General features: G+C 54.8%; 1 protein-coding gene across 8 annotated transcripts in view; it reads right to left on the reverse strand.

Moving 5' to 3' along the window:
• Positions 1–12787, reverse strand: part of LOC104363421 (dysferlin) — a 99932-nt gene that overhangs the window by 54013 nt on the left and 33132 nt on the right. For 5 of the 8 annotated variants that reach the window (XM_042807956.1, XM_042807955.1, XM_042807952.1 and 2 more), the window contains 8 exons: positions 12510–12587; positions 7375–7556; positions 6321–6461; positions 5057–5086; positions 4404–4430; positions 3549–3590; positions 690–791; positions 30–191 (listed from right to left, as the gene is read on the reverse strand). In XM_042807956.1, coding sequence (XP_042663890.1) covers positions 30–191; positions 690–791; positions 3549–3590; positions 4404–4430; positions 5057–5086; positions 6321–6461; positions 7375–7556; positions 12510–12587 — 764 coding nt within the window. The remainder of the gene's footprint in view (positions 1–29; positions 192–689; positions 792–3548; positions 3591–4403; positions 4431–5056; positions 5087–6320; positions 6462–7374; positions 7557–12509; positions 12588–12787) is intronic. The other 3 variants (XM_042807950.1, XM_042807951.1, XM_042807953.1) reach the window with 3 other exon arrangements.

Consider the following 12787-nt stretch of genomic DNA (forward strand, 5'->3'; position numbering starts at 1 on the left):
TCACTGCAGGGTGGGGACTGGGTCCTCACCACTTCCATGAAGAGCACACAGACATCAAAGTTGGGGTTCTTCTTGACGTTCTTGATGACGCAGGACTGCACGAGCTGGCCTCCGCACTCCACCAGCAGGCTGGGCGAGGTGACGCTGGCCAGCTGGTAGCTCTTGAGGTTCCTCAGCCCCCAAGCCAGGATCTGAAGGGTGAGAGGAACAGACAGCAGAGACTGAGCCAAAGGTCTGTGTCTCTCGCTGAGCTGCTCAGTGATGGAGGTAAACCCGACGGTTGGCCCACCACGAAGGAGACACGGATCAACCATGTAGGACAGCCTGGGGGAAGCCAGGTGGTACAGCAAGCATTTCTCTGTATGCACCAATACACCAGGTCCACAACTGATTATCTATTAATGGAGCATCTCTGTTTTGTGCAAATATCATCCTGGTGTGAGGCAGACTGTCCTAAAAACAAGTGTGGTCAAGGGCTGTCCTCTGCCCTGGGACCTGACTGCTTGGTGAGATTCGTTTCCCCATCAAGATAACCCATGAGCAGAACCAGCTCCCAGCACTGGGGGGACTCTGTATCCACAGAGTCTGGCTTGGGTCCCGTTTCTGAGTCTCATCCCCCACGAGGGACACACTTTTGGGGTGCTATTCCACGCGGAGGCGAGCTGCCTCGTGCGCTCCCCGTCACTCACCTCGATGGCCGTGCGCTGCAGGACCGGTTTGATTCCTTGGGGGACCATGTAAATGTTGGGCTCCCGCTGGGGCGGGGGGTACGGCAGGTCAGAGTCCGCGGACTGTGGGGAGCAGAGATGCCAAGGGCACGTCAGGTCACGCCAGAGTGGGACACCAACCCCCCCTCACCTCCCCTTCCCCGTCCTGCACCCCCTCCCACTCCCAGAGTCTCCTCTCTGCAAAACTCAGCTTCTCCCAGAAGTCCAGGACAGCTAGAGAGGGGGAGGGAAGGGCTGGGGGGATGAATGTGCTTGCAAACTCTTTGTCTCCCTTTAATCTGACCCTGGAAAAGACAAACACCTACTGCTGAGAGCGATCCCTGAGCCTCTCCAGGCGACCTGAGAGGGATCTGTCCCCCATCAAGGCTCAGCCTCTGTTAGGGGATGAAAGCACATCTCTCCCTCACCAGGACCACGGTGAGATAGTTATGCAGAGGGATGAGGAGAGGGGATGAAGCCGCAGCAGGGGGTTAATTAGTGAAATACAGCTCCCGGAGTTGGGCAGAGTGAGACGCTGTGACCAGCTCCCGAAAAGCAGCAGTTTAGTGGGGGCAGCACCATGGGACGGAGAGTCGGCATCGCCTCCGGCTGCGGGAAGGGGATGTTGTTCCCACAACATCTCAGCTATAAGCCAGAACTGGGAACCGCCAAGCTGCCAGCCACAGGACAGGGCTCAGATAAAGCCGTCCACGCACAGCATAGACAGAAGGAGATCTCCTCAGGGCAAGACCAAATCTGGAAGGCAAGTGAAGGATTCAAAATTTGCCTTCACAAAGGAGGAAAGCAGAGAGCCAGACTTCCCCAGCCGCTCGCAGAGGACGGGCTCTGAGCCCTCCCAGCGTTTGGATTCTTCTTGACCTGCACCTTCGAGTTCAGAGTCACCAAAAAGGCAGGAATGAAAGCAAAACCTCTAAAAATGCAGCCCTCAACCGAGGGCAGTTGGAACCTATTTAGGAGACCAACATTCTTTTCAGGCTGGAGTATTATTGCATTAAATTAAGTGCGCGTATGTATTTCAATTATAGGATTGGTTCAGGTTTATATACGTATGCATATAAATGTTCTACAAAGGGATTTTTCACGGTGGCATGTTAGATAGAGTCTAAGCTTTAATTTTCATTGGCAGTTGCTGGTGGCTGGCGAATCAAGCTGCTTGTTAACTGAAGACTTTCAGTAACTCCATTTCGGGGCAGATGTCTGGGCTCCCCCACGGGGCAGACGGTAAAGAGGGCAGGCAGTCCTCCCTCCCACGGTCCACGCGCTCGGAGAAATGGTTAGGGCTAGCAGGGAAAGGAGAGGTTATCTGGGAGACGAGTGCCTAAGAAGGGAGAGGGGCAGAGCATCCCCAGCATCGCTTGGGTGCTCAGCACTTTTGGTAACCCACCTGCTTACCCAGAGCCTTAATTTCAGGCTGCTCAGACATTGCACCACCAACACGAGCTGCTCCTTCCTTGGAGTAGAGGAACAGAGCAAGTGGCCCTTGAAGATCTATCCCCAGTTTCGGTTTGTGACCCATAGCACTTAGAGCACATCAGGGTGCTGACTGAGCCAAGAAAAGCCTCAATCTGTCCTTGTATAGTGATGTACGTTCTTTCTAGCTTTAAATGTGTTTAAGTTGCATTTAAGTTGCATAATAAACGCAGAAGTCACCTAGTCCATCTGCAATCTCCAAGGCAGGCTCAAACTCCACACAGCCCCTGTGAGATGGCTGAACAATCTGTTCCCAAAAAGGGAGGGTTTTTTCTCTAACAGGGCACCTAAATCTTCACTGATGCGAATATCATGTGTTGCATTTTCTTATTGTCATTGGACTAAAAATCATTTCAATCCTTCTATCCTCTGGCAAGTCTGTATGGTAAAAGGGGAAAGCCTTGGGGAAAGAGTTCCTGCCTGCCTTCCCTCCTCTCCAGGTTCAACAGCGGCTTTGAAAGCCATCGGTGCACGCTTGGCTTCTACCGCTGCCATGTCTTCAGTTAGCACTAGCCATTTCTGAGTTCCTCTCCATCCCTGCTGCTGTCCTGGTGGTTTTGCAGTCATTCTCCTGGGTCTCAGCAGAATGCACGAGCACTAAATGTTTCACCAGATGGGACAGAAATGAGCAGCGAGTCCTGGGGACGAGGCAGAAGCAAGGGAGGGTTCAGGGTGGTAGCAAGGGACAAGCAATTCCCAGACACAGCTCTCAATCCAGACGCGGCAGGCTGGAGGGAGGAGACATCCATGGAAAGACCTGTGGGGTCTTCTGGGAGCTGGGATGGTTTGAACAAGGACAAGACAAAAGCAATCAGGGTGGAGGGGAGCTCTGGAGATCATCTGCTCCAACCCTGACTTTGATACAGGGTTGGAAGAGAGATGAGTGAACATCAACTCAGATCAACCCAGTCAAAACAGCGGCTGGAGATGTCTCCCAGTTTGAGTGGGCAGCTGGGCCATGTTGTTTCAAGAGGGGCTTAAATCCCAGTGCTTGGAGGGGATCTAGCCCCCAAAAGGCTACTCCCATTTGCACCAAACAGAGGTGCAGCAGAAGGAGGCCTGGTGCCAGCCTGGTCGTTCAGATACATCGTGAGCCTGAACGTATGAGGCAGATTCTCCATAAAGCTCATTATGTCCTGCTAAGGGCACTGGAGACCTCAGGCAGGCATCACTCCTTTGGATGCAGCCTCCGTGGGTTGCTCTGGGTGGGGTTCCTGCAGGGCAGGTGGGTCAGGCCAGGCCATGGCTGAAAGAGCTGGTCTCTCTGAGAGTCTCTGCTGGGACTTTGCTTCGTTTCTGGGCAAAGGCAGAGGAACAGAGGAGAGTCAAGTGTTTGAGCATAAAAGGTACCCATTGAAGGAGCCCCTCGTAGAACAAGGCAGGGGTGCAGAGCTGTGGAGTGCCCCATCCAGAAATGGCAGTGGCAAGAAATGGAGGAGAAAGAGCAGAGAGATGGTTATATTTACACAAGCTCATCCGGCTCAGCCCACGCGGAGCACAAAGATGAGCCCCACACCACCAGGAAAGGCTGCTTGGGTGGAAGAAACCCCACCCAACCTTTCATGGAAATGTGGTCAGGCTCTTTGCATGCCCCAGGTCCCTCCTAGCTCACCTGCCGGATTTGGGGGTTAACTGGATCCTAGGGCCAACATAACACTCAAGTAGACGTGCCCCTTGTTCAGCTCCCTGCCTTGTGTTTTCCAAGACACCAGCCTACCCTGACACCGCTTGGCTCAGCCTGTGATCCGCTCTGTAGGACGCACAAGGTCTGGGTAGCAGCTCTGACAGGTCGCCCAAGCAGCCGCTTGGGATCCTGATGAGAGTATTGCCTTCAGAGCAACTGGAGCAGTCCAGAACACACCCCAATTCATGACAAATTCCCCATGAAATATTGCAAACTTTTCAACTGGGATTTCAGTTGAGGTCCAGCCAAAGGTCAGCCCAGGATTTCAGCTTTTGCATGCTTTGTTTGGAAGGGTTGAACACCAGCAGACCTCATGCACGCACACCCCACAGAGGTTAAATACTACTTGACATGCCCTGCCATTGGGAGCACTCCCTGGGTCAAGCACGGAACCCATCTACTCATTTTACTAAAATCCTGATGCTCTTGGCTTGTCTCATCTGCAAAGAAGTGGCTGCCCCATGGAGGCACAGTTTTAACAGTCTCCAAGATGAAGAGACGACTAAATCTTACAGACTCACCTCATCCAGACCGGAGGACAGCTCACTCTGGAGAAGAGAAGGAAAGTACAGAGTTAGAGAAACTCTCACCCCTAAGTTCATCCTAAGGCATATAATTGTAGCTGACAACTAAATAGAAAGAGGATGCCTTCCAAGTTCCTCCACACCACCACCCCTGAGCTTGAGAAGAAATCAGTGCAGACGACTTAAAACCATTTAAAGTCCAGCATCAGTTAATGTCTCTGCTCGGCCAGGTTGCAGGGTAGGAAACATGCTGGAGCAGTTGGGAAGCACGGCCCTTCGCAACGGGAACGCTGAAATTATTGCGGGGCAGGAGTGTAACGGTGTGTTTGACACCTGAGGAATTATATCTGGAGTGGGATACATTTGCCCTGTCTTACGGTCAACAGTGAGCTGCCCCACCCACCTCATCTCTCTTTACCATCAGCTGAAGGAAAACGGCATCTCTCCATGGGGATGCCTTCATCCTAAAATAAGCCCCTAAGGCAGGATGGACACATTGCCTGCAGAAGCAGGGCTGCAAACAGAGTCCACTGAAAATCTCTGCAGGAGCAGCTGACGGAGCTGGGACCCCACAGCTCTGTCGGGGCAAGGGAGGGGATGGTTTTGAGGGGTGCAAGGCCCAGGAGCTGCAAACGGGGTAGAGACATTACCTCAAAGCCAGGGATGTGATGGACAGCCGGCTGTGGAGAAAAAACACATACTTTCCATTCGCACGCCCGGTGCCAACTCAGCTTTGCCTGGCAGACAAACATCAGTCCTCCCAACACCGCACGCTGCCCCGCTCCATGCCCAGTGCTGGGCTCCAAAAAGCCTGGGCAGGAGGGCAGGGCTCCACCTCTGACAAGGAGGCACGAGCAGAGCCTCAAATCCACCCGGGTGCTTCCTGCTAGGATCAAGCGAGCTCCTTGGAGAGGAGTCCTCTCCCCCCAAGATCCTCCCCACCCAGTTCAGGAATGTCCAAGTGGGGTGAGGAGGAAGAAGAGGCTGCGTGTAGATGACTCGGTGCCCTGTCCCGGTGGCAGAGACATCCCCTGACCCCAAACTGGTGCAGGAAGGTTCGCCCCCCGTGCACCCACCCCCGGCAGCCGCAGCAGCATCGTGCAGCAAACCTCCAGGAGCAGAGCTGGGACCTGCATCGGATTGAGGGAGGAGGGACCCCCCGTTCCCAGTTAGCACCTCGGGGCTGGGAGGGAGGGACAGGACAGGGAGGTTTATCCTTCCAGTCCATCCACTTTCCCTGGCATAGAGGCACATCTGGGCTGCAGCCGGGCGCCACGGCCAGTGGAAAAGCCAGAGATGAGAGAGGCGAGGGGGTGGCATGTGCAGGGGGACAGGGAAAGCACACAAGAACACCCTGGGGCACGATGAGAGTCTCTCCCACCCAGGCTGGCTCCAAAGCACAGCCTCCTCCCCCCCGGCTCGTTACAGGAACAGCCAGCACTGAATGTGACAGCTTGCTGGGGGAGCAACCTCCCCCTTCGGCTCTCCAACCCCCTCCAGAAAGGAACTCCGAGCAAAGAGCAGCGAGCTGGGGCCAAATGCACCAGGCTCTTCCCGCAGTGCAAAGGTGCTGAGGCTCGGAGCTCAGCACCGCAGCCAGCCAGGCTGGCAGGGCGTGAGAGGTCCCTCCCAAACTGGTACCCAGCAGCCCAGGCTTTTGCTCCAACGCTGAGCCCTCTTCCAGTTGGCCTCGCTAAAAGCCTCCCATCCCACGACCGCAGCGCAGCCAGCGCTGAGCGTCGCAGCCGGGTCTGCTCGGAGCATCCGTCCTCCTGAGACCAAGGCCAGGCAGCCCCAGGGGTGCTGGGCATAGCTCAGCGCTGAGCAAAAGCTGGATCCTGCCAGGTGCTGGGAGGCTCCGAGGGAAGGAGCTTTGCAATCAGAGGCAGGATCGGGCCCTGATGGGGAGCTCACCTTCTCTCTCTGAATCAGCTCGAAGGCAGCCAGCAGCTCCCCGACGTTTCTGTTCGCCTTGACGACGGGGTGCCAGGAGAGCCGCGGCGAGCACGCCAGGCTGGGCTTGCAAATGCAGCGCCCCATGAACTCATCCGCACCCTGAAAGGCAAGCACAGGCACGGGGAGCTCAGTTCCCACCCCACTTCCCAGTGGAGTCCCTCACCACGCACCCGCATCTCATCTGACACCCCATCCCTCAAAAATCAGGCTCAGTGTCTGAACAGTTACGGGACCGGTTCAGAAAAAAGATGGGTTTGATGCTCATATGGACTCAGGTTTTCAAACTCCTCCCTGTAACTACTAGAGCTAGAAATGTACTCTTTCTTATGCATTTTGGCTTAAACAGGAGGTGAGATCCCTACAGTATCACATGATTTCCAGAGCAGGAGCTCAGAGTACAGCATTAAGTATCAGCAGCTCTTAAAAAGCCCATTTACTGGTCTGCCATGGGGTCTTCAGTTGCCTTTGCTGCTTCTTGCTGGTCTCTTTTGGAGGAGGGAGGGCAGAAGGTTCCTGAGACATAGTCTACATGCTCTGCACTTGCACACTGCTCCCACATGGAGTCTGAAATCCCTTCTGCTCTTGTGACAGGCCACAGCCCAGTTTTCCTAGGAAGGACTCAAGGTTATCTCACCAGTCCCCCAAATGCCATTACTACAAGGCACTTTAGATACCTTTGGGCAGCTGAGAAAACAACAGTGGATGGTCCCCTACTTGCCTGGTTGCTTTAAAACCTGTCCCAAGAATTTTTCCACAAGGAAATATGGTTAATTTGGCCACTCTGCAAAACGCGGTGTAGATGCAGCTTTGGTAACTGGAGCAGAGCCACCAAGGACATCACTAGCAGAGCTTTTTGGTGAATTTTTGTCTTCCGAGTGTCCAGCTCAGCGCCTGAGCCACCCAGAGACCATACAGCATTGCACTCCAGCGGGCAGGAGCGATGCCACGTGTTTGTCCCATCCACCCTAGCACGCTCACACCATGAAGGTCCAGCTGATGCCAACACACTTACGTAGGTGTCATGGTCATATATTTCCACCACGATGTTGGGAGGGGAGTCAGATACGTTCTGGGGGTCCCCAAAGATCTCTATCTCGTAGAAGATGAGTGTCTGGTCCCAGGTGGGATTCAAGGTGTTCTTGATTACCACTGTCTTCTGGCTTTGGTGAAGGAAGGAAACAATGGCATAAGGATCTGCAAGAGATGTTGGACAAGGGACAAAGGATGAATTAGAGCTACTGGTCTGGGAAGGAGAAAGCAATTCATAGTCATTCAAGGGCCAACGGGCTGTCCAGGGAAGGCTGTGAAGAGGCTGAAGGATCTGCGGGTCTTTTAGAAACAGCAATGACATTCCCATCATGTCCCAGTCAACTCCGGCAGAGAAGAGAATGAAGCCAAGTTCTCCAACACATATCCCTGTACACCAGTTACTCACAGTTCAGGTATTTCCCAAGCTAGATGTGATGTCTGTGTGTTTAACAACCCCACAAGCGCACTGTCTTCCACAGACTTGCCCTGGCTCTCTTGAACCCACCATATCCTCCAGGGAGGACTCAAAACTGCATGAAGAACCATCTTCTCATGGTTTTTTGCAGTACCCAGCTCCCTCGATCTCCATCTGATGTTCCCCAGCTCTTGCATTAGAAGAGAAGGAGCAGGCCACCCCTGCCTACTGCACCAACACTTAGGATTCATGCCAACGCTAAAACAACTCCTTTTCAAGCTGGAGAGTCTCAGCCTATGGCGTTATTCCTCATAAAGGGCCAGTCCAGACCCTACTGCTCATTCCAGCCCTTTTTATGACAAGACAACCACAATGGTCCACACAACTTCGCTGTCCATCTATGCAAAGACCTTCCTTCTTATCCCACAGCAGCCGCCTTTCCTTGAAAACCTTTGATGAAGGTTTTTGAAACCAAAAACCTCTTGGACATCCAACGAGACCATGTTAACCAGAGCAACGTTATCCTCTGGCGTGTGATAGCTTCAGCTGATGGAGACACCGTGACCTTCCCTGGCCACATCTTTCAGCACTCCACTGCTGTAACATTAGGAATTTCTTCCCTGCCCGACATGATCTGTCCTGGTCCATGTTATCCTCATGACTCCTCACCAGCAGTGAGGTAGCACAAATGGTTCACCTAGTGCCCTAAGGCGTGGGGTTTTCTCCCAAAAGATGGCTCTACAAGGATGAGTGTTTCCATGGTGATAACACGGCCCCGTCTTCCAGCACAGCACAGAGCACCAAATGTTTCCACGATGCACACAGTCTTTCCCAGAGAGATGCAGGAGGTACCAGCACAGCACATGTGGGTCCACAGTGACTTCAGGTCACCCCTTGCTATGAAGGTCAGACCATGAAGAAGGTGGCTGGGACGTTCCTGTCTCCTTCCTGGGGTCTTTAACCTCTCCAGAAGGGACGGGACCTGAGGATGCAGCCAGCAACCAGCCAGTCATCCTCTCAACCCTTTTGCATGAGCTTTGGTAGCCTCCACGGCTCGGGGAGGGGTTTGGGCTCCCAACACTCCAGGTTACCCCACCTGGCCTCCAGCTGCCAGACCAGATGGCTCTGGGTCTCCCTCAGGGCTGCTGCATCACACCTGCCAGCCCCGCGCAGACGGCCCAGGTACTCCAGGGTCTCATCAGACCCCAGTGCTGAGGCACTGAGCTGTGCCCGAGGTGTCTCACCCCCAATCTGGGAGAAAACCAGAGGTTTCTCACAGCGAGGCAGCAGCAAATAATGAGGAGTAGCCTCCCTTAACAAGCAAAGTCATTAACACAGGAAGCCTGAGATCAATTAACAACAAACACGTGAAACCTGAGCCCTCCCTAACACCTTCCCTTCCTGACAGCTTCACAGAGCACATGGCCCAAACTCGCTGTGGCCAAGGAGCCTGTGCCAGCGGTGGCCCTGGGCACGGGGCCGGGCCGGGCGGTGGCAGAACCAGGACCAAGGGCTGGGCCAGAGGCTTGAAACATGCCGTGGGATCACATTAGAAGACCCCATGGGGACCGAGCCCCCTTCGTAACCTGATAGCACCTACTGCTCCTTGTCAGGGATGAGACCCCTCCATGGCTGCCGCATCCCCCCGGAGTGGCCCCGGGTGGACCCCCGAGCTCCGCTTGCCTGCAAAGCCCAACCTCCACGGTGGCAGGAGGCACCACTGGGCTTTTTTTGGAAGGACACAAGCTACTTCCTCCGCCTGGCACCCAGCATGACGTGCCATCACAAGACACAGATACACCAGACAAAGGAGGGGGTCCAGCAGCATCCAGGGGGCACCACCCGGCTCACCCCAAAGCCAGTTCCAAGAGACCAGGACCATGGCAGACCCTACAAACGCACCCCCAGTGCTGCACGAACCCCCACAGTCCCAGGAGGTACCCCCTTACCCTCCAAAACAACATGAGCACCTCAACACCAGCACTGTCGCGAGACTGAGCTGATGTTGGGAGCAAAACATGTCCTGCCTACCCCGGAGCTGGAACAGCATCCCCCAGAGACCTGAGCGGGGCGGCATCCCCCACCCTCCCTCCCCTCTTCTAGGGATGGGGGGGGGGGTCAAGGTGGGGTGTATTTTCTTTCTTGGCATCCGGACCGCAGCAGACGTGTTTAATGAGCCAGGGCTGTTTGCAAGGTGGCCGGCTGGAGAGAGCACTATTCACACTGGGAAGAACCTTTTCCACTTACGCGCTTTTTTCCAGTAAGAGGAAAGCAAAATGCGTTACAATAAACAAAAAAACCATGGATTTGGATTTGCTTTTTTGCTCCTTTTTTTTTCCCGCCGCCCCCCCCCCTTCTTCTTTTTAAAGGAGGCCTCTATAAAGCCCCTTTGTTTAGACCCTCATGTGCACAGAAGGTTTATTTTTATAACTGTGTAAAGCCCCCTTAATGAACTCCTTTATGCTTTGTTAAGGCAGCGGAGATCACAATTCCACATTGTGGCATGTTGTTACTCATGTTGTCCTTGGCCGGGTTTTTCCGAAGGAAGGGACTCCCCTCCCCGCTCCGCCGATCGGGGCCATGAGATCACCCCGGTCCCCACCACTTCGAACAACAAACCCTTTGTGGAGGCGGAGGGGAGACGGGCGCTCGGTGGGCGCAGACACTGGGTGATTGTTTGGGTGCTCTGCACCTCTCCAGGGCATTTTTTCTTCCCCCCCCCAAACACCATCGGGCCCCTCCACTTCACAATACTGGGGGAGGCAGGAGCCCCTTGGGACTGTGGTCTTGCTGCCCGGCATGGTGATGCTCAGCTGTCCCCGCAGGCTGCTCCCCGCTGCAGGACTGTCCCTGTACCCCATCCGAGATCCGTCACCCCCGTGCCAAAACTGGGGGGCAGTCCCATGCCCCAGCCCCTCCGTAAATCCCTGGGGCGGACGGTCGGGGGCAGCCTTGGAGGGATGCTGGGTGCCTCTTGCCTGCGGGCATCACTGCAGAGGGGTGGGGGTGCTCCAGGGACACGAGCCCCGGGACCTGCTCACATCTCAGATGTGACCCCCCCACCGCAAAAGCAATGACCCGAGGGGGGCACTTTTCTCATCGCCCCCACTCCAGCTCTGACTTAGAGGTCGACAACGCCATCCCCCGCCACGTCCTGCTTTCCCGCCTCAGAATGACAACTCCAAAGCATTAACGGGCGTGAGCAAAGGCAGCTTTGCTCACAAGCACCGAGAAGCCACGGGGTCACCCGGCTGGGCTGGCCCAGCCCGTCGGGAGGAGGACACGGGACCCTCCGGCTGCCGGGGGGGCTGAGCCCTGCTCGGGTCAAACACAAAGAACCATCCCTGGAACGTCCTCCCACCTCCGCAGCCACGCTGCAAACGAAACAAGCCTAAAACCCAACCACCTACACCCAAGCACCTTTCCACACCAAAAGATAACAGAGCTGCCCAACAGATTGAGTGACCTATCTTATTCTGACTTGATTTCCTAACCCAGAAAACGTGAGCTCAGCACGAGATGTCCCGACCACTTCAGCTCAAGTCTGGCAGTTTCAGACGTGCCCGGAGCTGTGCTGGGGACACGTCGAGCAGCAGGACATGGAAAACTTCTCGCTCAAAGCCTGGGGCACCCTTTTCTCCACCTGGGACCCCACTTTTTTTCAATGTAGGGGCATTTGTTACAGTCTTATTTGAAGGATGCCTGGTTCAGGCATCGGCTCCATCAAGGAAATCCCCCAGTCCTTGCCCCCCCAGCCCCCTTGCAAAGTTTGCAGGATGGAGAGCAGAGGAGCAGCAGCTCAATTTAATGTTCAGTCATGAAAACATATATGAACCATTTTACAGATTTGCCACTGTTAGGTTATTTTCCTTTCCAACCGTATTTTCAATCAATTCTTTCATTCCTAATAATTGGGGTCTCTGCTTCTTCAGCCTTGATCTCTTCCCCGAGCCATAGGACAGATCTCCTCCAGAAACTCCAAACCCAGGAGTCCTGCTGCCCCCCTGCCCTGCAAAGAGGCTGGCTGGGATTCAACCGGCCGGGAGCAAGCTGGATGCCGAGGGCACATAAATCCGATCAGAAACCTCGGGAAGATGCCAGAGAAGAAGGTGCCTGTCCGCTCCGAGGTCCTAATTACACCCTTGCACCCTTTTTAATTTTTCTGAGCACACCCCACGGAGGTTTCTGCTCCGTGCTGCCTCACCTCAACACCAGCCCAGAGCCCTCCATCCTCCCCGCAATCCCCCGGCGCCCCACACTGCGTGGAGGGGGGGCTCGAGGCGATGTGCCACGGTAAACATCCCTGCCCACCGCTCTGGTTTTATTTGTCATGCCCCTGAGCCGTCCGCTACCCAGCCCTGCCACCGGCTTTCAGCGTCACCTTGGGTCAGGGAGAAGGAGCTATTAGCAAAGCAAACAGCTCTGACTCACGGCTGACCTGGGTAACTGGTGGTTTCTGGTTGGTTTCTCACATAAGAGTTCTTGAAACGCCGATTTTTTTTGCTGATGGGAAATCAAGCTACCAGGCGGGTTGCCTTGGGCAAGCCTCGTGCCGCTGTCTTTTGTTGTTTGACTGCCGAACACCCCCTCATTCCACATCAGTAAATACCCCAACATTTGCTTTACAGACCCCACTACTCCCCAGCATTCCTTACAGCACTAGTTACAAGCACAAACAAGCGGACACGAGCATTTAGGCTTACCTGAAAAGCTGTCCTTATCCATGGCGATCAGATCCCGGGCTTGGTACATGTAGCAGCGGAGGTGGTACCTGTTCCCACCTGGCAGAGAAAGGAGAAACAGTTGAGAGATGAGTCCTGGGATGAGTGCAGGGCACGGGGGGAATCGCTGGGGATTTAACCAGCCCCGAGCTCGTGTCTGAGAGCAGCTGGGCTTCACCCTTCCCATGGCTTCCCAGGAGAGCATCGAGCCCTGAGCATGTCGGTGTTCCCCGGGGGACAAGCTGTGCCCCACCCTTGCC

This window comes from Tyto alba, unplaced genomic scaffold (genome assembly GCF_018691265.1).
Source record: "Tyto alba isolate M040663 unplaced genomic scaffold, T.alba_DEE_v4.0 Super-Scaffold_6, whole genome shotgun sequence".
Lineage (NCBI taxonomy): Eukaryota > Metazoa > Chordata > Aves > Strigiformes > Tytonidae > Tyto > Tyto alba.